Below are 20,832 nucleotides of genomic sequence, written 5' to 3' on the forward strand. Positions count from 1 at the left end.
GTGTCCGGCGGTGCTGAACGCCGCCGACGGCCTGGCGATGATTCGCTCGATGGCCTCCATCTGCTCGCTGTGGGGGTCGGGTAAGAATCTCATGTACACCGCAGGCTCACACTACTTCTTCACGCGCAAGCAAGGCGCCTTCCACATCGAGCTGCTCAGCGCCACGTACGACGAGAGCGTCACAGGCGACACCTATGTCAAGTTGGAGGTGGCCGGAAAGTCGGTCGTACTCAAGTCCTCCACGAAAAAGGGCCCGACTCCGACCTTCGGCAACATATTTCAGTTCTCCTGGGAGGAGGGACCGGACGATGCCGAGAACCGGACGCTGCACATCAAGTTCCTCCAGAAGCGGGGCCTCACCGGGCTCAGGGACCACGTCTTTGCCGAGACGCACCTCGCCTTCTCCAACACGCCGGAAGGCGGCGTCACGGCGATCAGCGTGGGCGCCCTCGACGACTCGGTTAATCTGTGCTCAGCGCGAGGGAGGGAGGGAGGGAGAGAGAGGGCAGAGCGAGCAGAGAGAGTCTCAGGGGAGAGAGAGGGAGAAAGTGGAGAGAGTGGAGAGGGAGGAGAGAGTGAGAGAGAGAGAGGAGAGCCTTTGAGCCTTGGCACCAGCCAGGCAGTTGAGTTGGCCCTGGCACCAGCCTTGGCAGTTGAATTGGCCTTGGCACCAGCCTTGGCGGGCGGGCACGCGGGACATGCACAGGCGCCAAGGGGCGCAGAACCGACCTAACCCGTCGGAGGTGGGGGGAAGGGAGTCCCCCGGGTCCTGCGCGAGCGCGAGAGTAACCCCAGGAGGGCCAAGATGAGCGTTGCGCGCAGGGGTCGGCGTGGAGGGCGATGAACGCGCCGCGCGCGGGGCGCCGCCTCACCGGCCTTCGCCAACGCCTCAAAAGTGGCGCAGAGTGAGGCGGCGCCCTGAGCGAGTGCGTGAGCCCCGTGGCTCCAACGAACCGGGCCCTTCCTTTTTTGAGCAGGTGTGCCGCCGCGCGAGCGACGCTCCGAGATCGCCCGAGATAGCGCGGCGCGGCCCCGAGATCGCCCGAGATTGCGCGAGATCGACCGAGATCGCGCGGCGCGGCCCGAGGCGAGGACCGAGGTGGATGGGTTGGGAGCAGGTTGGGAGCGAGGGGGCGAAAGTGTTCAGTGCGGTACTCGAGTAGATGGTAAGCTCGGGGCGCGTGAGCCGGACTTGTGAGCCGGACGGCTTTCATTTCTCTCTGCGTTCTTGCACATGGTCATGGAGTGCGAGATACTCGTTCTGTTGCCATCCCAAGCTGTCACTCCCCTTCCACGCTACGGAACTCGGAAGGTGCAGGTGTACACCTTGTACCGACATGTCGGTAGGCGCGCAGCACGACGCCGCCGCCCACCACGCGGCCGACGGCGCCCTCCCCATCGCCCTCGCCGCGCTGTCGGGCGCGCGCGGCGCCTTCTACGCGACGGCGGGCCGGCGGGCGCGCTCGCTCGAGGAGGCGGCGCACGAGGTACGGGCGCCGTTCCCGCGCGGCGACCCTGCCGGGTGGGCGGAGGAGACAGTCGAGGCCTTTTGGGCGCGGTTGGGCGAGGCGACGCCCGGGCTAGCCGAGGCGTGGGCCGCGGGCAGCCGGCACGAGCAGGACAAGGGCGAGCTGTGATGCGAGAAGAGAAAGAGAAGAAATTGGGTTGCCTCCGGAACGCACTTGGAGCACTTGGAGTGCAGTTGGCAACCTCACATCCAGGGCCGGGGAGCTAAGAACGCGGAACAAGTAAGTACAAGAGCAAACAACTGGGAAGTTCACAGACAGCTGAGCTTACCCAGAGAACTCCGTTCTCACCCAGAAAAAAAACGCGCGACGTAACGCGATCCGTCGCGAGCGTGCTTGATGTGTGAACGGACCAGTAGTTCTTGCTAGATCGTAGATGCTACACTTTCGGATCTTTGGGAGTTTTGTGGTCAAGGGGGAGGTAGAAAAAAAGAAAAAACGAGCGTCAAGGGTACAGGCCCGATGCACTCTTGGTCCTCCTCCAGGAGCAAGTCGTCGACGCCGGACCCGCTCATCGACGCCGCCGTTTACAAAGAGGCTCTCGACGAGGCGCCCGACCAAACTGGTCGCCTTGCAGTCGTCACGGGAGCAAACTCTGGGCTCGGCTTCTGGCTGGCTCGCTCGCTAGCGCTGAAGGGCGCCAGAGTCATATTAGCGTGCCGCAACGCGGAGCGTGCAACAAGCGCACGGGACCGGATCGCGGCGGACCTCAAGTCGAAGGGCGCCGCCGCCAGCCTCGCTTGTGAGGAGCTCGACCTCGCCTCGCTCGCCTCGGTGCGCCGGTTTGCTTCGAGGCTCCGCCGACAGGAGTCGTCTCTCGACCTGCTCGTGTGCAACGCGGGCATCCTCGGCGGCGGTGCCTCGGCCGAGCTCACCGAGGACGGCTGGCCGCTCGAGTTTCAGGTCAATCACCTCGGCCACTTTCTCCTCTGTGCCGAGCTCTGGCCGCTGCTCCGCAACACTCAGGGTGCGAGGGTCGTGGTGCACTCGTCGCTCGGCCACGCCGCCGGGTACTTTGAGGACGAGACGCCGCACCGCGCGTCCTGCCGCTACCTCCTTCCCCTCCCATACGGCGCCTGGCGCCGCTACGCCGCCTCCAAGCTCGCTCAGATGCTCTTTGCCGTCGAGCTGCGCCGCCGGCTCGACGCCGCGTCCCGGCTGCCGCAGAGCGACGGCGGCGACGGCGGCGGCGGCGACAGCAGCGGTAGCGAGGGCGGCAGCAGCGACGGCGGCGGCGGCGGCGGCGGCGGCGGGAGCGGCGGCGGCGGTGGTGGCGGCGGCGGTGTGATCGTGGTGGCGGCGCATCCCGGCTCTGCTCTCACGCCGATGATTCAGAGCAGCGCGGCTCGCAACCCGTTCTTGCGCTGCTGGGTGGACTACGCTTCGGGGCTCGCGCACTCTGTGCCCGATGCGAGCGCGCCCCTCCTCGTCGCCGCCACGAGCCCCGGCGCCCGAAGCGGCGACTACTACGGCCCTCGCCACAACCCTTTCGGCTTCCACGACCTCGGGCTGCGCGGCCCGCCGGCAAAGGTGGGCGCCTCCCGCCGAGGCCTCTCGCCCTCCCTGCAGAGCCGCTCCGCCTCCCCTCCCCTCTCTTTGCCGCCCCCCTCGACGCCACCCTCGCCGCCGCCCTCGCCGCCCTCGCCGCCGCCCTTACCGCCCTCTCACCGCCGCCCCTCACCTGCCAAGGTGCGGCCGTGGGGCTTCGCGGCGGACGCTGCAAAGGCGGCCGTGCTATGGGAGTTTTCGGAGCGGGCGTGCGGCATCTCGTTTAGCCCTGAGGCAAACTAGCACAGCTTAGGCCTAGTGGATGCAGGCCAGAGAGAGCAGGCGGGTAAGGCCGGGGATCGTTGTCTAGAGTGCAGCACGCACATACACCGCGTGCCTCTGTGTTAGTTAGTTTCGCGCCGGCTAGGAGAACTGTTCAGGCTGAACACTTAAACACGTAGTATACCATTTTTAAAACGAGGCGGGTACTCACCCCGCCCTGCTGTTGTTCGACTCTCGGAACTTGAAGACAGAGTACAGGATGCCTCCGAGCGTGTTGATGAGGACGCCTGCGAGCCCAAACCACTGCAGCCGCACGCGCCCGAAGAGCCAGAAGCCGAGCAGCGTCGTCGTGACAGCCTTCAGGTTGCCGACGATGAGCGTGGTCACGGCGCTCGTCACAAGCGTGCACCAAAAGAGCAGCAGCTGGAGCGACGCGCCGATGGCCAGCGTGAGGGCGAGCGTCGCGCCAAAGGCAGGCTCGCGCCAGTGGTCGTACGCAGCCAGCCTCGAGGCCTCGCCGAGGAGCACGGCCGGCGCGACGAGAAGCGGCAGGGCGAGGAGCGAGGAGTAGTAGAGCAGCCCCTGGGCACCCAGGGCGAGCTCGTCGTCAGCGCGAGCTGCGAGGACGAGGTAGAGGGCCTGCAGCACGCACGACGCCGCCGCGAGGAGGTAGCCGAGCACGTTGCGGTCGAGGTCGCCGCAGCCAGCGACAAAGGCGCCCGCACACACGGTGAGGACGGACACGCGGATCCGCAAGCTGAAGGCCTTGCGGCGCAACAGGGCATCCAGCAGCATGGCCGGCAGGGGCGACATGCGCTTAAGCGTCTGATAGATCGGCACGGACGAAAGCTTCAGCGCCCACATGCCGCAGAGCACGTTGAGCAGCGAGAGGACGCTGACAGGTGCAACCAGCCGGAACGCACTCTCGCCGTCGAGGGCAAAGTTGAGCCGCAGCGGCTGGCGGTAGCGCGTCTGTGCGGCTAGATGAAGAAGCAGCGCGGTGAGCGCATTCTGCAGGAGGATGAGAGAGAATATGCAGTCAAACTGCCATGACGAGAGCAACGCCTTGTTGCTGAGCGTCGCGACCACCGATGCAGTACCATACGCGATCGCAGCGGCGAGCGGAACCCCGTGCCTTGAGAGAAGGGTGGGGCCACGGTCCTTCCCGACGACAAGCAACTCCTGCGTCTCCTGCAATGTGGGTGGTGGCGATCCCATACACACACGTGTGTTATGCCTGAACAAAAAAACCGCGATTGCGTTGTTTCATAATCGAAGGCTAAGCTCACGGAGTGGGAATCAGAAATGTGGTCCTTGCGCGAGGGGAGCTCGATAGACTCGAGGGGCCAGGATACGCCGCGAGGAGGACGGAGTTGCAGGTAGGTAGGTAGAAAGGTGAAGAACAGCCAGGCTCGGACTGGACACCAACGCGGTATGGGTGGACGCTAGACAGATGATGACGACACGCACGAGCGACACACAGACACAAACAGGCTCCCAAGACACACAGCCAGCTGGCTGCCACACACCCTGAGTAGGCGTACACATAACTCAGGGCCACATCCTCCCTGTCGCCCCCCCCAGCACTCCAAGGCACCAGAAGAACAAACAAGGAGTTGCGCCGAAAGGCGAAAGAAGCCGCGAGAACAAGGGACCGGCAGGCGGCGGCGTCACAGGACGAGGCAGAAGAGAACGACGCGACAGAGGAGGAAATGACAAGGGAGAGAACGACGAGAGTGGGACGACCGCGAGGTGGCATGAAGGTTGCAGCGAGAAGCGGCGAGAGACTGCGAAGAGAGATAGGAAGAGGCAGACTCCCTAGGGTGGGCGACGGCTAGCGCACCACACACCTCTCCTTAAAATCCCTGTGTGGTGGCGGCGTGCCGTCCTCCCATCCCTCCCTTGGGTTGTCTGTTTTCTTTCTTTCTTTAAGGCTAAGCTCAAAAAAAACAAAAAAACTGCAAAAGAAAAACCCAGGGCGTAGTGTTCTTGCTCCAAGTGCTTGCGCTTCGGCGTTCAGTGTGGTGCACTAACCTCCGAGAGAGAGAGATTTGTTTTGTTAACCTCCGCGAGAAACCCTTCGTATCGCGCCTCATCGCAAACCCTGTTGCAGTCCTCCTCCTCCGGGAATGTAGGTGTGTTGAAGCCAATCGACCCTCGTAACAGTCAATGCGGGAAAAAAACCTCGCCCGCTCGGCGGCGGCTTGCCAGCCCTCGATATCGGACGGTTCTTGTGCGAGTGCGCGGCTCTCGACGACGGCAGCTGCAATGAAGGCGGCGCTGGGACGAGTGATCGGCGGCTCTGCTTCGCGAGACCAGAGCCCGGCGCCGCTGCCTTCTGATGAGGGCAATGATGCGACGATGTGTGTTCTCGAGACGAGACGAGTCGTAGACACACTCGCCTTGTAAGATCATTCTGGCCACCCCACCTCCTTCAGTGCTGCAACGGTCGATGGAGCCGGCGCCTCTGTTTACGACCCGCCGACCGTCCCTCGCGACCACCGCTCGGCTCAGGTACATGAAGCACATGACCATCTCGAGCGACAACTCGGAGTACTCGCAGCCGAGTGGGCAGCGCTCTGGGATGCAGCGGGCCAAGGGCCAGCCGAGCGGCGCGCAGCGCAGCGGCGCGCAGGCCAAGGCTGGCCTCGCCGTCTCCTGGTTTGGAGTGCCTCTGGCAGAGCAGCCGACAGAGGTGAGCAGAGAGCGGGAGAGAGCGGAGAGAGACGCGGCCGGAAGGGGTCCTCCTTGTCAGTGCCGAGGCGGGAGCGTGCACCGGAACGAGCGCCCAACGGCGGGAGTGCGCCCACCAGCCCTCGGCTCCGGCCGTGCCTCTTTCTCTCCCTTGTCGCAGGTCGATCGGGTAGCGGAGTGGAGGAGCGAGCGGAAAGTGCCGAAGCTTCTCGCCGCGCTTCGGCGCGCTCTCGACGAGAGCGACGGGATGCAGGAGGGCGGGCTAGCGCGGACCCCCGCTATACCCCTCCGGCTTGCTCCTCCACTTCCCTCGATCACGGCCCAAGGTAGCACCCGGGGGCTAAAGGGGGACCGAACGGCGTAGCGAGGAGGGAGGCAGCGCCTATATACAAAGATATGCCGCTCACGTCCCCGCTGCCTGGGTGAGCAGGAGGAGGGGATCTTCCGTACCGCCGAGGCGGCGGGCAAGCTCTCCTTCATACGCGAGCGGCTCGAGCCGGGCGCGACGTCACTTCCGAGACGGTACCGTGACGGCTGCGAGGCTCTCGTCCTGTAGGCAAGCGGCTCGAGTCTCCTCGGCAAGCGGCTCCTCCTCATATAGGAGACTCTTCCGAGACTCGTCCTGTAGGCAAGCGGCTCGAGTCTCCTCGGCAAGCGGCTCCTCCTCATATAGGAGACTCTTCCGAGACTCGTCCTGTAGGCAAGCGGCTCGAGTCTCCTCGGCAAGCGGCTCCTCCTCATAGGAGACTCTTCCGAGACTCGTCCTGTAGGCAAGCGGCTCGAGTCTCCTCGGCAAGCGGACTCCTCCTCATATAGGAGACTCTTCCGAGACTCGTCCTGTAGGCAAGCGGCTCGAGTCTCCTCGGCAAGCGGACTCCTCCTCATATAGGAGACTCTTCCGAGACTCGTCCTGTAGGCAAGCGGCTCGAGTCTCCTCGGCAAGCGGACTCCTCCTCATATAGGAGACTCTTCCGAGACTCGTCCTGTAGGCAAGCGGCTCGAGTCGGGCGAGGACCCGGACGCCGTGCTCGAGGGTTGCTCCTGCCACGCCGTGAGCACGCTCATCAAGGCCCACCCCCCCTCCCTCCGCCGCCCTCCCTTGCTCTCCCTCCCCCACCCTCCCCACCCTCCCTTGCTCTCCCCCCCCACCCTCCCCACCCTCCCTCCCCTCTCCACCCTCCCACCCTCTCCACCCCCTCCCGACCGCCTACCCGCGCGGTCCGTGACCGCCCCCTCTCTACCTGCTCTCGACCTGCTCTCGACCTGCTCCCGCCCTGCTCCCGCCCCGCCCGCCCCTCCCGCAGGCGTGGTTCGCTGAGCTGCCCGGCGGCGTGATGTGGACCGGCGGCGACGCGGCCGCCGCAAAGGCGAAGAAGAGCAGCAAGAAGGGCGCGCAGGCGGCGGACGCGGGGCGCGAGTTGGAGCGGGAGCTGATCGCGGCCGCAAAGGCTGGCCTTGGCCGTGGGGGGGGAGGGTGGACTTCGAGGGAGGGGCACCCGTCACGCCTGCCGCCGTGCACAGGTCGGGATGCCGATCAAGATGATCCTCAAAAACGCGATGCCCGAGACGCAGCGCGACACGCTGTACTGGCTGCTCGACCTGCTGTGCGAGGCGGCGGCCCAGCAGAGCACCTCGAAGATGGGGGTGCGAAGCAGCGTGCCCGGCGGCGGGCGCGGGCCTGGCGCACCCAGAGACACCTCCCTCCTCTCCTCCCCCTCCCTCCCCTCCTCTCCTCCCCCTCCCAGGCGGACAACCTCGCCGTCATCTTCGCACCGGTGCTGCTGCCGACCGACGCAAGCGCGCCGCCGATGGAGCAGCTGCAGCGCGCAAAGGACGGGGTGCGCCGTTCGGCCGAGAGAGCTGAGTCGCACCCCCCGCGTCCCACGCCTCTGCCGGCACGGGCGGGACGGGGCGTGCGGAGAGCTGACGCCCTTCCCCTCTCGTGCCGCGGGCAGGTCACCCTCGTCAAGAGCCTGCTGGTGACCCACGAGAAGGACAGGCCAAAGCCGGCGGCCTCCGACTTGGCCGAGGGCGACGAGAGCGCGACGGGCATCGACATCAACGGCGACGGGGCGGTGGGCGAGGTTCCCCCCGCTGCCTGAAGGGCTCGCCGCCCAGTCGATTAGCGTCACAGAGTGCGGGCGGGCGGGCGAGCGAGGCACGGCCTTGACACACCATCCTCGGCCAATCTCATTCGTACACTCTACACACTCCTGTCTCCTCAGTCGGGGCATCCGGTGTGTTCCCGCACACGCACCTCTGCACATCGGCCCGCCGCCCCACACACTGCATCCTCCCCGATTCGGGGTGCGCCCCCAGAGAAGCACACAAGGCGGCCCCACTTTGTCTGTGCTAAAAGAGAGAACTTTACACTGAGATGGTTTTAACACAATGGCGCGTAATATCGCTTACGGGGGGGAGAGCGCTGCGTCCGGCCGTGGAGCCCGTAGCGCCCTGCACGGCGGGGCCTCGTGACCTACATCGATGTAGATGAAGAGAAACCACACTGTACAGTGCACACACCACGAGATATGGCTGGATGAGCCTTCGGCCAGACGCGCGCTGAGGCGCGCCCCCCGCCCGGTGACTCTGACGGACGATTCTATCAATGTGGTGAGACGGACACGATATCCTATCGATAGAGCCGTAGGGATGAGTCTGCTAGGGATGATGAGTGCGTGTACATGACACACGCTCCCAGTCAGCGCGCTCGCGGGGGGTCCGGTCAGCGCGCTCTATAGGTCTGGGTGGACGGGGCCTTTGCGCCAGAGCTCCCCTGTGCTCACCGGAACTCACACGTGCAGTCTACCGGCTGTTCTCTCCCTCGGATGAGGGTGTCGACAGCGTCGAGAGCGCTGAGAGCGATGATGCAGCGTGCGCCTGCAAGGCCTATCCGTTGTGGTCGGGCGCAACCTCGCCGACAACCTAAAAACCTCGACATGTGCATGGAGCTTTTGGAGCAGACCCCGCGCGGCCAGCGCGCCGCGCAGCTGGGCCCCGGTGGTCGCCAGGATGGATCTCGACCCCTCCGGCACGAGCACCGCGCTCGTCAGCGACTCGGCAGACTATGCCGAGGAGCGCGTTCGAACAGCGCCCCGCCGAGATCTCCCTCTCTGAGTACATACACCCCACGATCGAGACCGCCGGTCGGCAGCCCTAAAGCTGACTTTCCAGAGCTGCGGTCAGCGCCTCTCGTCGAGTGTCGCCGACCGCAGCTCTGCTTCGTTCCTCTACAATCGATCGAGGCTCATCTCTCGACAATCTCGGCTCCACCAAGCCGCCGGCCAGAGAGATGTCGCTGTCGAGCGCGGTGATGCGTGCCGTGGGGGTCGGTCTCCCTCCTAGTGGCCGCCTCCGCGCGGATTACTGGCCGTCTGCGGGAACTCGGCGAACTGCAGGGGAAGGGGGCGCGTCGGGAGGTTCTCGCGCCCCCGCCGTGTGGTGAGGATTCAAGCTTACGCCATAATGGGGGGCCAGCACGCCGGGCTGGTGGCCTTTTGTGGACAATGAACACAGATAGCAGTGCGGACAAAGATGGGGATCGGCGCCATGCACAAACACCTGGGCGTGCATTGTCCGCGCCTGCGACACGACACATTACAGTTTACACCATTACACGGACGAATTACTCTCAGAAGTCCACACGAGACGCACCGGGGAAGGGGTGGGGGCGGCAGCGGTAGCAGCGGGGGCGGCGGAGGCGGCAGCGGACGCGCGCGACGGAGGGGCGGAGCAGCGGTCGCTGCTCCGTGTGCGGACAGGGATGGGAATCGGCGCCATGCACGCTCCTGGGCGCGCGCGCATTGCCACATTACTCTCGGGAGACGTACCGGGGAAGGAAAGGGGGGGGCGTCGGGGGTAGCAGCGGAGGCAGCAGCGGGCGCACGCAACGGAGGGGCGGAGCAGCGACCGCTGCGCGCGCGGTCGCTGCTCCGTCTGCGCCGGAGCGCGCCGCCAGCGCGCACGCCCTCGATAGGCTCGCGCGTGAGGAGGCAAGCGTGGCGGCGCGGGGAAGCGCGGCGGCGGCGGCGAGCACGCGAGTGGTCCGCGCGCGGCGAGGCGGACGGGCGATGGCCGGCGGGTGACGAGGCAAGAGAGCAGCCAACACCCGACGCGAACGGCATTGAACGTCTGCGCAGAAGCCATAGGGCAGTCAGTGGTGGGGCGAGGCGGAGCCGGCCGCGGGCCGGGTGCAAGGCGCCGGCCTTGGCGCCGCCTCGGCGCGCCTTCTTCAACTGACCGAGCTCTCCTCCAGACTCTTGGCGCGATTGCCGCAGCAGGACGGGGCCCAGCGGCGGAGTCGGAGGCGAAGGTGCAGCCTCAGGGGGGCGCGCGCCGCCATCCGAGAGCATCAATATGCTCACTCGGACGAGACGACCTTGCTCGGCTTCCGTAATTGTGCATGAGCAGCGCCCGGAGCTTCCCGGGGAGGGAGGCGCGTCGACGTTGTCGAGGTGTCGAGGTTGCGTGTTTCGAGGTTGCATGCTTCCGCTAACTCGTAGCACATTTGCCACCTGCTCTGACGCCGCCGCCTGCTCTTCCTGCGCCTCCGGCTCCAGCCCAGCCTTGTCGCCGGTGGAGGAAACCGTCAGCATGGACGAGCCACAGCGTCGGCCCGTCCACAGTTGGGTCCGCCCAGCGACCGCAGCCACCGCGCCGCCGCAGCGGTGGCGAGAGAGCGCTCGTCTTCCGCACTGAGGTGGGAGATGCGCCTGCCGCCTCAGCGCACGATACTCCTCCTCCGCCGGCGTCGGTATGGACGGGTGGAAGGCTCGAAGCTCGGGGAAGCGCTCAAGCGTGGCCTTGCGTCCTTTTGCGTTGCCCGTGCCCTATATCCGCGCCAGCAGGACTGCACAGTGATAATGGCGGGTGTGTCGAGCGTCGGCAGGGCGTCACAAAGGTCGGCGGAGTTGTTTCGAGATCTCCCCGATTCACTGACAGGAGGCGTGGAGGTAGGCGTCCTCTTGAGCGATTTGAGGATCTCAGTTCCTCGAGCAGACAGAGCCCATGCTTTGACCTCGTGCTTTGCCGCACTGACAGTTCAGGAGCGAGCGTGACGGGACGAGCCCTACCTTCGTGAATGAAAGGAAACTACTCCGCAAAGCGACTGGCACGTCTGCCGGTTGTAACAGTGAGAAGCTTTCCGATTTTGGTTATTTTTTCTTGTAGAGGTGCGAAGCAGAAAAAAATGTCCGACCTGTCGTTGCGACTCTGCGACCCTCCTCAGGTTGCAGCGAGAATTAGCGAGGGACTGCGAAGAGAGATAGGAAGAGGCGGACGCCCTAGGGAGGGGGAGGGCTAGCGCATCACACCCCTCTCCTTAAAATCCCTGTGTGGTGGCGGCGTGCCGTCCTCAGAAAGAAAGAAATAAAACGGGCAACCCATGGAAGGGATGGGTGCGATCAGTGTCTTCTTTCCCGTTTACAAATCCCGTGCCCAGTGCTGGGTAGCTAAAATTCTTTTCTTTGCGACCCGCCTCACCTCCTCATCGCCGCTGAGCTTCCATCGCCGGCTGAGCTGCACGCTGGCGATGTCGACGACGCGTACGGCTGCGAGACACATCGCCGCACTGCTGTCGGGCGTCGGGCTCGGCTACATCGTCGCGCTTTCCCGGCTGCGGTGGCGGCGGCGACGGCAGCTAAACGCCGAGTGGACCCGTGCTGACTTTGTCGCACTCTTCTGCAACCCCAAGCTGCCGCGAAGCTTCGGCATGCGGCCGCTCTCGTTTGGTCAGGATATGAAGTTCATTATGCGAGCGCTGCCACGCTACCTGCTGCACGTCGAGCCAGCCGCTTCGTTGTACACGGCTCGTCGCGCCCTCGTGCAAAACCGTCCACGGATCGTCGTCTTCTCGGGTCACACCTCGCATGTTGGGCAGAGCCCTCACCTCTGCTTCGAGACGCCGGACGGACGCTACGACCCCGTCGTCACCTCGCAGATCCTAATCGCTATGCTGCTCAGCCTCGATCGACGCTCCTCGTCGCCGCCGTCCGATCTCTCCGCCGCCGTCGAGGCGCACTTGCAGGCGCAGCAGGCCGCAGGCCTCGAGATGGCGCACTGCTCGCGCGCGTGGATGGAGCGCGCGGCTCTGGAGTTCGCGACCACCTCCGAGCGCGCGTCGAGTAGTCCGTCGGCCGAGCGCAGCCTCACCAGCACAGGATCCGAGCGCAGCCTCCTGCGCGGCCTCCTTCCGTTGCCAGCAGACGGCTCCGCGGCGTCGGAGGCGGAGCCGCTCCTCGCTCTCTCGCGGCTCGCCTGCATCGTGCTCAACTCTTGCTGCTCGCTCGAGATTGGCGAGATGCTCGTGCGCGCCCTCCCGCGCGTCGCGCTAGTGTGCTGGTCGACTCTGACCGAGGAGCCATGGACAGCCGCGCACACGGACCAAAGAGGAGCTGTGTGCTGAGGGCTTCGTGCCGTGCCTGTAGGACACGGCGGCCCGCGCCTTCCTGGTTGGCTTCATGAACAAGATGGTGGAGCTGGATGCGGCGCCTTCCCCCGTGGCTCCAAAATGCTTGCGCCTGTACCTGTGGGCGGGCGCCGGCCGTGATGCAAGCAGCGGCCTCGACCTCGTCAAGTCCGCGTTCAAGGCTGGCTGCGCCGCGTTCACCGCGGGCGGCTACGCCTTTGGCGATCCCAACAATTTCCTCCATCCGTCCGGACACCCGCACTGGCGGCAGCCAGAGTTCAAGACGTGCCCTCATTGCTCGCCGCCGGTGCAGGGACAGGTCGTGCTGCTGCTCGCGAGCGGTGGCGGGGTGGAACGGATATATGGCGGGTAAGATCCCCGGGTAAGTGTACGTATGGTGACACGTCATTTTTTCAGAAAAACTAAGTGTCTAACAAACTACAAACATGGCACACATAATCACATATCACCCGGGGAATCAGCTCGCCCTCGCCCCGCCGCGAGCGAGGGAGGAGCCTCGAGAATTGCGCGGCACCTGGCCGCAGGCCAAAATTCTTTTCGCAGGCTTGTTCCTCAGGCTCCCGCGCGCGCCTTGCCACGCCGCGCCGCCTCCTTCTCGCTCACCCCTCCCGCCTCGCGCGAGTCTAGGTGGTGCCTGTTCCCCAGGCCCATTCGTTGCGAGGAGCTGCCATGAACGTGCGCCGCCCGTTCCGCCCGCCTGACCGCTCCCGCGTTGCGCCGCGGCCTTGCGCCGACACTCCCTCCCCGATGGCGCGTGCAGATCAAGGTCAAGACGCTGACAGGTAAGGAGATTGAGATTGACATCGAGACGGATGACACCATCTCGAGGATCAAGGCGCGGCACGCACGCCTCCCCTCCTCCCTTCCCGGTTGCGGCGCCGCCAGCCGCGGTCCGCGCACCACATGTCTCGGAAAGTGGGGTGGTGCTCACCATTGCGCGCCCGCGGTCGCCCGGCTGTGCCCTCGAGACGTGCGCCGCCCTCCTCCGCACGTAGGAGCGCGTCGAGGAGAAGGAGGGCATCCCTCCCCCGCAGCAGCGCCTCATCTTTGGAGGCAAGCAGATGAACGACGACAAGAAGGCGGGCGGCGCCCCTAAACTCGCACCTCCCCGCCACCCCACCCACGCGCCGGCGCAGACTTATACACGGCTCACCTTCCTCAGTGAGCCCGCCATCCGCGCCGCACCCGCACCCTCCTACCCGTCTGTGCACACCTCGCAACCCGCCCTGCCCGCCGCCTCGCTGCCCGCCTGGCCGCCGCCCTACTGTTCCGCGCGCCAACACGGCGGGGCGGGAGAGACGCCTCCTCTCCTCGCCCTCCCTCTGTCCCACTCCCGCGCACTCCTTCCGGCCTTGCGCCCGTGGCGCGGCGCGGCGGAGGCGGCAGGCACACCCACAAGACACACCCAGAGGAACGGCCGGAGGAAACACCCGAAAAGAGACGACCCGAGCGGGCCTGGCACCAGGCGAGCGAGTACAACATCGAGGGCGGCTCCGTCCTCCACCTCGTGCTTGCGCTGCGCGGCGGGCGGGGCCACTGAGCGGAGCCACTCAACGTACCCCCCCCCCCCCCCTTTGGACTATGGACCCTCCCTTTCCCGCACCCCTTCCCATGGCGCATGGGCCCCTGGTACGTGGGCGTCGAGTCGGCGCGCGGGGCGCACGCCTCGCCGCAGGCCATCCGGGCCGCCCGCCATCGTTGGCTGACGGGCGGCGGCGGCCGCGCTGTCCGCGCCCCCCCTTGTTGTGAGTTGAGTGTTTTATGGCGTATGCGGCCGCAGCCCCTGGGCGGAGTACACAGCGGCGGGGGAGAGCTATGCGGCAGGGCGTGGGGTGGGAGTATATTACGGGTATTGAATGAAAAAGAACTCTCGTGGTTGCTCCAAGTGCTCCAAGTGCACACACCGCCAGACGCATCCTACACGCTCGCGGGCACGGGCGCGCCGCCACGGCACCCGGGCACCGCCCCGGACCGCTCCCGCGCCCCCTCTCCCTCGCGACTTTGCGCATGTACAGCAATCTAGCTGTGTCAAGCATGATAGATAGACAGGTATAGAAAGAAAGTGTGCATTTACTTATATACGAAAGGTCTCCAAAAAGAATTCAACGAAAGCGACTCTCTCATACAGCACAACAGAGTGTTCATCAACAGGGTTCCGGGCGGCTCCTAGCCAGATAGCAAGGGGGTCTGTTGACCACGGTGACACCCATGCAATAGGTAGGTAGGTCCGGTTTTGACCGCCCCAGAGGGCCCTACAACAGGTAGGTACCCCCTATTTTCGTCTTTTTTCGCTTCGCTGCGCGGCCTGAGGATAGGTAGCTGGTAGGTAGGTAGGAGGGCGTTTTGGTGGCGCGAGTCATGGTGAACAGACCCCCTATCTGGCTAGGAGCCGGAACCCAAGGATCGACACAGGTCCGTCACAGTTCCCCATGCCGCGGATTTAGTTATTTGCGAATCTGTTTCGTGGTAAGGCCTCAGAAAGAAAAAGATAATTGGCAAGGAACGCACTCGGTCGTGAGGAACGGCGAAGCTTTCTTCGGGGGGGCGGGAGTGAAGTCGGGAGTGCTTGGCTTTTGCTGCGCGACCCCGGCTCGCAACTGTGGCCGGCGCGGTCAGACACCCCCGATGCGCGACGCTCGCCGTCAGCGTCCTTGGTGGACGCAGCTGTCACGCTCTCGGCTCCCGTGTGTGACGCGCCGGCTCATCCCTGATCCTCGGCCTCGTGGTCCGGGTGCTCGGGCTCAGGCTCCTCCCACAGGCTCTCCGCCTCAGTTGAGCCGTCCTCCGCCACCACGAGCTTGGCGGCGAGCACAGGGGGGAAGTGAGAGCGAGAGGCGGTCGTGGGGTAGCGTCGGAGGAGAGATGTGGCAGGCAGCGGAGGGCAGGGGCGGTAGCGTTGTGTGGCCACCTTGCAGAGCGTGTAGACTCCCCTTCCCTTTAGCAGCTCGCTCGCGCGGCGGCTGGTCGCCTCGCCCTCAGCGACCGCGCCGAGTCCCGCTAGGCCTACAGCCGCCGAGCCCTACCGTGGTTGCTGTCTGTCACTGTCTCGAGCTTGTATCGCTGGGACCTGGGTCTGCTATCAGTCTCGAGCGTGTGTCGCTGGGTCTGCTATCAGTGAGGTGACTGAGGAGGTCGACCGCCTCCGTCGGCGTTCAAGAGGTCGATCGCCTCCGAGAGGTCCGTATAGCCGCACCTTTCCAGGGTCAATCATGCTGCGGCATTTGTGACTGGGAAAGGGCACAGAAGGTGGCGACAGCGATGGACGAGCGGGTGGTGGTTACGAGGGAGGTGGTGCGGACCTGTCCCTGAGTGCATCGCAGAAAGAGGCGACCTTGCAGTCGGAATTAAACAGCAGCGTCAGACCCTGGGAGTATCGGACCTGCACCCACGCCATTGAAGCAGCAGCGCTCGCGCCAGCGCTCGCAGGGACGAACGTAGAAACCGTAACCGTCACTGCACTGGGCGGCCATGCTTCGCCGGACCGAGTCCGAGCAGCGGCGGCGCGTCGAGGCGCAGCGGCAGCAGCGGGAGGAGCTTGACGAGCAGCGGCGCCTCAAGCAGCAGCGTCTGCAGCGCGAGAAGGACGAACAGCATCAGCAGGCGCGGCAACGCGGGACGCTGGAACACAACACCGCAAAATTGCTTACCCTGCACCTGTGTCAGGACGCGGCGCTGTTCGGCGGCCGCTTTCTTGCCGGCGTCAGCGATGAGATGGTCGAGCAGGTCTCGCCACAGGGGGGTGGCTCCAGCGCGCGCGGCCAGATCCGCATGATGCCGTACGTACCGCGCCGGCCGCCGAGCGGCGGGGGCACCCTACAATCTTTTGAGCGGCATGGAGGCTGCGCGCTGCTAGCGCGTCGGCGGGGGTGGCGCTGCCATATGCAAGCGCACTTGAGGCCGTCTGACGGTCCTGGTCGCTTCAGCAACGCCACTACACCCCACGAGTGTCGCTCGTCTGGAAAGCGAGGGCCTCGTCTCCAGCCCGGCTGCGGCCGGGCACCTGGCGTCCACCACGGGCGTGCACAGAGGGTGCAGCGGTGGAAGATCCCAACTCATGTCATCTACTCGCAGAACGCACGTGGGCTCAAGACCGACAGCGCTCTCACCGAGGCTATCGACGCTCTCCGACACCGCTCAGGCTTCTCTGCCGGGCTGCAGGAGACGTGGAGAACGGGCCTGGAGGAGATTGAGGAGGACGGCTTCGTCTTCCTCGGCGCTGCACCCGCTGTACAGAACGGACGCGGCTCAAAAGGAGTCGGCATCCTGCTCTCGCCACTGGCTGTCGCTGCGTGGCGAGCAGCTGGAGCCGTTGTGCACAACGACGTAGGCCCGCGGGTTATCGCAGTGCGTATGGAGGTTGAAGATTCGGCTGGCAGGAAGCAGGGACTGTTTCAAGTGGCGTCGTATGCGCCTATCTCGACAGCCCCGGACACCGAAAAGGACGAATATGAGACCGCTCTCGCCTGTGTGCTCTCGCGACGGCAGTCCGGCGACATTGTGATTGTCTGTGCTGACACCAATGCGAGCATCGGACGCGGCTGCCTTGGCGGCCAAAATGTCAACTACGGTGCGGTCGGTTCTCATGGTATCGACTTTCTCAATGACTCTGGGCGCCGCCTGCGCTCGTTTATGGAGCTGCACGACCTTGCTGCACTGTCCTCGTTCTTCAAGAAGCCGTTTTACGGGACGTGGCTGCACCCGTGCAGTAAGCTGCAGAAGCAGCTGGATCACATCATGATCTCTCGATGCGACTTGAAGAGATTCACAGACGCCGGGGCATGCTGTGGACAGTTGATCGACAGCGACCACAGTGCTGTCTTCTGCAAGCTGCGCTTCACAGTGCGGCTTCGACGCAAACTGGAGCCGCGTGCTCAGCTCGCTCGACTCGACACCGCACCGTTGCTGAACCAGGACCAGGCGGTCCAGTTCGCTACGGATGTGGTGACGAGCCTCGGCACATCCGACGCCTCGGCCGTATCGTACTCAACACTGGCCAAGGCGGTGGAAAAGACCGCTGCCGAGACGCTCCCCAAGCGTGAGCGGCCTGCGCCGCTGTGGTTTGCGGCGAAGGAGGGCGTTTTGCGTGCCGCCATCGCGAACCGCAACGCCACCTTCAACGCTCATCAGCGGCAACCGACGGCGGACGCTGCCGCTCGATATCGACAGGCGCGCTCACGCGTGCAGCTCGAAATCAGGCGTGCCAAGTCGGATTGGATCCTCGGCAAATGCACCGCCATCAACGATGGCATCTGCGGCGCCACGGGATCCGCGGCCGCCTGGGCGACCGTAAAGGTGCTCAAGGCTGGCCTCGCGCCGCCGCGCCGTGCACCACCGGCAAAGATGAAAAAGGCCGATGGCTCTCTCGCTGACACGCCAGAGGAGAATGCGAGCGTCTTTGCCGACGCGTTCTCCCAGCTGTATGGTCGAGAGGCGTCCTTCGACCCCTCGGTGCTCGACGACCTGCCACAGAGGCCGGTCGCCGTTGGTCTTGACCACGTACCGTCGGACGACGAGATTCAGCTGGCGACGAGCAAGCTGCACGCTACTGCTCCGGGCCCATCAGGCCTGCATGCACGGCTGTGGCAGGCTCTCGTGTCGACGAGCGACGGATTTGGCTTCGTGAGACATCTCGTGCAACACTTCTGGGAGACCGAAGAGTTGCCCGAGGGGTGGGAGACGGGGCTGCTCAGTATCCTGCCCAAGAAGGGTGACCTGAGCCTCCCTGGAAACTACCGTGGGATCATGATGCTCGAGACGGCGTACAAGATCGCTGGCAACATCATCCTCGTTCGGCTCAAACCGATCAAGGAGGGTGGAACGCTGAATCACGAGAACCAAAACGGCTTCCGGCCGAACCGTGGCTGCTTCGACGCGATATTCTCGATCAAAACGCTGATCAAGAAGCGTCGAGAGCACGGCCTCGAGACCTGGCTGTTGCTAATCGACCTGGTCAAGGCGTTTGACCGTGTACCGCGCGAGCTGCTTTGGCGCGTGATGCTGAAGCAGGGCGTGCCTCCCAAGATCGTCTCGCTGCTGAAGGCGCTGCATGCGACGGTCAAGGTCCAGTTCGAGGTGGGTGGCGTGAAGAAGGTGATCGACTCGATTATCGGCGTCAAGCAGGGCGACCTACTCGGCCCCGAGTTGTTCATCTTTTTCATGGCGGCGGTCATGGAGACGTGGCGCCTCCACCACGACTTCGAGCTGTGCGTCGTCCGCTCGAAGAACGATTTTGTCCTCACCGGTCGGCGCCCGTCTACCGTCGGCGATGTTGAGTTCTCCCTCAGAGACTCCATGTACGCCGACGACGCGGGCCTCGCCTTCTGCTCTCGGCGCGGCGTCGAGGTCGAGACGCCCAAGGTGGTCGCGCACTTCGCTCGCTGGGGCATGGAGATCCACGTCGGCAAGGACGGCTCCAACGGCGAGCCTCGCAAGGACTCGAAGTCGGAGGTGCTCTTCTGCGCGGCGGCGCCGACCTCGTACAACAACCCCGCCACCTACGACGGCGCCGACCTGTCCGACATCAAGCTGCCCGGCGGCTGCTTCATGCCGGTCGTGGACCGCTTCAAATATCTTGGGAGCTACCTCAACCGCGACTGCAGCGACGGGCTCGACGTCGACAGCCGGATCGAGTCGGCAGGCCGAGCTTTTGGCGCTCTTCGGAAGTGCCTTTTCAGCTCGAGGGACGTCTCGTTTGCCGCCAAGCGCGCGGTCTACACCTCGCTCATCCTCTCCATCCTGCTCTACGGGTGCGAGTGCTGGGCGCTCACCGAGCGCCTCCTCCACCGTCTCCGCGTCTTCCACGCACAGTGCGTGCGTGCGATGTGTCGTGTCACTCGCAAGCACGTGTGGGAGCACCACATCACGACTGGCGAACTCTGCGCCAGGCTAGGTCTCGACTTCATCGACTACTACATCGACCGACGCCGGCTGGGCTGGCTCGGGCATGTCAGCAGGATGGATTTCAATCGCCTACCTCGTCGCATGCTCTCATCGTGGGTGCCTCACGGCCGGCCGATCGGGTGCCCCAACATGACGTTTGGGCGCAGCATCCGCACCGCGCTCGACAAGTTCCACATCGGCCGCTCGAGGTGGCCCGAGCTCGCCGCCGATCGCTCGGCCTGGCGCCAGGCGCTGGAGAACAGGCGCCCGCCCGACGCCTTCTTTGCCATGCCAGCGAGGGCTAGGCCGCCCTCCCCGCGCATTGCGCGCACTAAACCAGTGCGCTCATGCTTGGCGAGAACCAATGCAGCGATGGACAGCTCGCTACAGGCGCTCGCGGGGTCGTGAGTGGGGGTCCCCACCGCTGCCCCTCTGACTAAACTTTTGTCTGTGGTGATGCCTTTCCCTGAGAACGCACACAACGCCTCGTGTGTAATGCCCTGTGTTTCCGCGAGTGCGTGTGCCCCGTCGTCCATGCTAGGACGTGTGTAACACTGACTGACTGACTGGGCACCCTACAATTGTACGTGGCGAGTAGAGGCCCCGCCCACCCAGGGTACCCTCTCCGAGGACCACCCATTTGGGCTCTTTCGAGGACTCGCCGGGGCTCTGCTCCAAGAGACCTCGACGCAGCGCGCGTTTCTCTTCTCGCCGGGGAGAACGAGACCCTAAACCGAAAAAAAAAGACGCGGGCAATCAACAGAGAGAAGGCTCGGTGTGCAAGCTCTCTTGATGCCGGTGGGTGTTGTGGCGGAGGCGGCGCCCGCGGCGTCCAGCAGCGGCGTCGGGCTCGAGGCGATCGCCTCGTCCAACATGGCGCCGTTCCTGACGAAGCTGTTTGACATCGTCTCCGCGACGACGACAGGTGCGCAGCTTCAGTTTACTGCGTCGCACCCCGGCCGGCGCAAGGGATAAACCAGACCGGGGCGGCGGCGCGGAGTCGGGGGCTGCTGCGTCCGAGAGAGGGCACCTCCGTCGGCCGGCGCCTCTCGCTGGCCAGCGCGGCCACACGACTCATCCCGTTGCACTCGGTCGTCCATGTTATTCCTCCTTTCCCGCGCGCCACAGACCGCTGCATCGCGTGGACATCGCGCGGCGATTCGTTTGTCATCTCGGACCCGGACGGCTTCGCGCGTGACATCCTCCCCACATACTTCAAGCACAACAACATCCGCTCTTTTGTCCGCCAGCTCAACACGTGCGCCGCCGGCTGCCTCTCCGCTCCTCGCACTCTCTCCCCCTCCCCCCTGCCCCCTTCCCCCGCCCTCTCCCTCCTTGCCCCCATCTCTCCACCTTCCCCAAGCGCCTTCCCCTCCCCTCCCCTCCTCCCCAACCTCCCTCGCTACCCCCCCCCACCCCCCCATAAACTATCAACACATCAATCCATACCTCTACCATTCTACCACTACATCAACCCATCTATTCTTCTCATCCTCAACACACTCACTCTAAAAATCCTCCTTCTACAAATTCTCA

The 20,832-nt window shown here is 64.9% G+C and overlaps 7 protein-coding genes across 7 annotated transcripts; 6 read left to right on the forward strand and 1 right to left on the reverse strand.

The window, feature by feature from the left end:
• Positions 1–1,337: 1,337 nt before the first annotated feature.
• EMIHUDRAFT_226783 (hypothetical protein) lies at positions 1,338–1,637 on the forward strand (the record flags this gene model as incomplete). The annotated part of the gene is made up of 1 exon (XM_005788553.1): positions 1,338–1,637. One exon carries the CDS (start codon positions 1,338–1,340, stop codon positions 1,635–1,637), a length of 300 nt encoding a protein of 99 aa, XP_005788610.1.
• Positions 1,638–1,988: 351 nt separating this feature from the next.
• On the forward strand, positions 1,989–3,317 carry EMIHUDRAFT_110422 (hypothetical protein; the record flags this gene model as incomplete). Its single annotated transcript, XM_005788554.1, has 2 exons — positions 1,989–3,056; positions 3,216–3,317. The coding sequence occupies 2 exons, from the start codon at positions 1,989–1,991 to the stop codon at positions 3,315–3,317; spliced, it is 1,170 nt and encodes a 389-aa protein (XP_005788611.1).
• Positions 3,318–3,484: 167 nt separating this feature from the next.
• EMIHUDRAFT_362651 (hypothetical protein) lies at positions 3,485–4,163 on the reverse strand (the record flags this gene model as incomplete). The annotated part of the gene is made up of 1 exon (XM_005788555.1): positions 3,485–4,163. The coding sequence occupies one exon, from the start codon at positions 4,158–4,160 to the stop codon at positions 3,504–3,506; it is 657 nt and encodes a 218-aa protein (XP_005788612.1). The 3' UTR covers positions 3,485–3,503.
• Positions 4,164–5,503: 1,340 nt separating this feature from the next.
• EMIHUDRAFT_440694 (hypothetical protein) lies at positions 5,504–8,366 on the forward strand. The gene is made up of 9 exons (XM_005788556.1): positions 5,504–5,659; positions 5,811–5,991; positions 6,151–6,243; positions 6,421–6,472; positions 6,980–7,059; positions 7,295–7,438; positions 7,512–7,634; positions 7,736–7,828; positions 7,946–8,366. The coding sequence occupies exons 1-9, from the start codon at positions 5,565–5,567 to the stop codon at positions 8,090–8,092; spliced, it is 1,008 nt and encodes a 335-aa protein (XP_005788613.1). The 5' UTR covers positions 5,504–5,564; the 3' UTR covers positions 8,093–8,366.
• Positions 8,367–11,373: 3,007 nt separating this feature from the next.
• Positions 11,374–12,769, forward strand: EMIHUDRAFT_226788 (hypothetical protein; the record flags this gene model as incomplete). Its single annotated transcript, XM_005788557.1, has 2 exons — positions 11,374–12,321; positions 12,416–12,769. The coding sequence occupies 2 exons, from the start codon at positions 11,374–11,376 to the stop codon at positions 12,767–12,769; spliced, it is 1,302 nt and encodes a 433-aa protein (XP_005788614.1).
• Positions 12,770–13,057: 288 nt separating this feature from the next.
• On the forward strand, positions 13,058–14,297 carry EMIHUDRAFT_455157 (hypothetical protein). Its single transcript, XM_005788558.1, has 4 exons — positions 13,058–13,092; positions 13,178–13,252; positions 13,413–13,622; positions 13,883–14,297. Exons 1-4 carry the CDS (start codon positions 13,087–13,089, stop codon positions 13,955–13,957), a joined length of 366 nt encoding a protein of 121 aa, XP_005788615.1. The 5' UTR covers positions 13,058–13,086; the 3' UTR covers positions 13,958–14,297.
• Positions 14,298–15,885: 1,588 nt separating this feature from the next.
• EMIHUDRAFT_226791 (hypothetical protein) lies at positions 15,886–20,271 on the forward strand (the record flags this gene model as incomplete). The annotated part of the gene is made up of 4 exons (XM_005788559.1): positions 15,886–16,197; positions 16,444–18,036; positions 18,640–18,966; positions 20,113–20,271. 4 exons carry the CDS (start codon positions 15,886–15,888, stop codon positions 20,269–20,271), a joined length of 2,391 nt encoding a protein of 796 aa, XP_005788616.1.
• Positions 20,272–20,832: the final 561 nt, after the last annotated feature.

This window comes from Emiliania huxleyi, assembly GCF_000372725.1.
Source record: "Emiliania huxleyi CCMP1516 chromosome Unknown EMIHUscaffold_134, whole genome shotgun sequence".
Taxonomy (NCBI): domain Eukaryota; phylum Haptophyta; order Isochrysidales; family Noelaerhabdaceae; genus Emiliania; species Emiliania huxleyi.

What these genes read in the sequence shown, in the direction of transcription:
- EMIHUDRAFT_440694 (XM_005788556.1), top strand. Translation starts at nt 5,565, where the DNA reads ATGAAGGCGGCGCTGGGACGAGTGATCGGCGGCTCTGCTTCGCGAGAC. An exon ending in TGGCAGAGCAGCCGACAGAG is followed by an intron (nt 5,992 to 6,150) that starts GTGAGCAGAGAG and finishes CCCTTGTCGCAG; the next exon opens with GTCGATCGGGTAGCGGAGTG. An exon ending in AGAGCACCTCGAAGATGGGG is followed by an intron (nt 7,635 to 7,735) that starts GTGCGAAGCAGC and finishes TCCCCCTCCCAG; the next exon opens with GCGGACAACCTCGCCGTCAT.
- EMIHUDRAFT_455157 (XM_005788558.1), top strand. An exon ending in ACACCATCTCGAGGATCAAG is followed by an intron (nt 13,253 to 13,412) that starts GCGCGGCACGCA and finishes CTCCGCACGTAG; the next exon opens with GAGCGCGTCGAGGAGAAGGA. An exon ending in CCGCACCCTCCTACCCGTCT is followed by an intron (nt 13,623 to 13,882) that starts GTGCACACCTCG and finishes GCCTGGCACCAG; the next exon opens with GCGAGCGAGTACAACATCGA.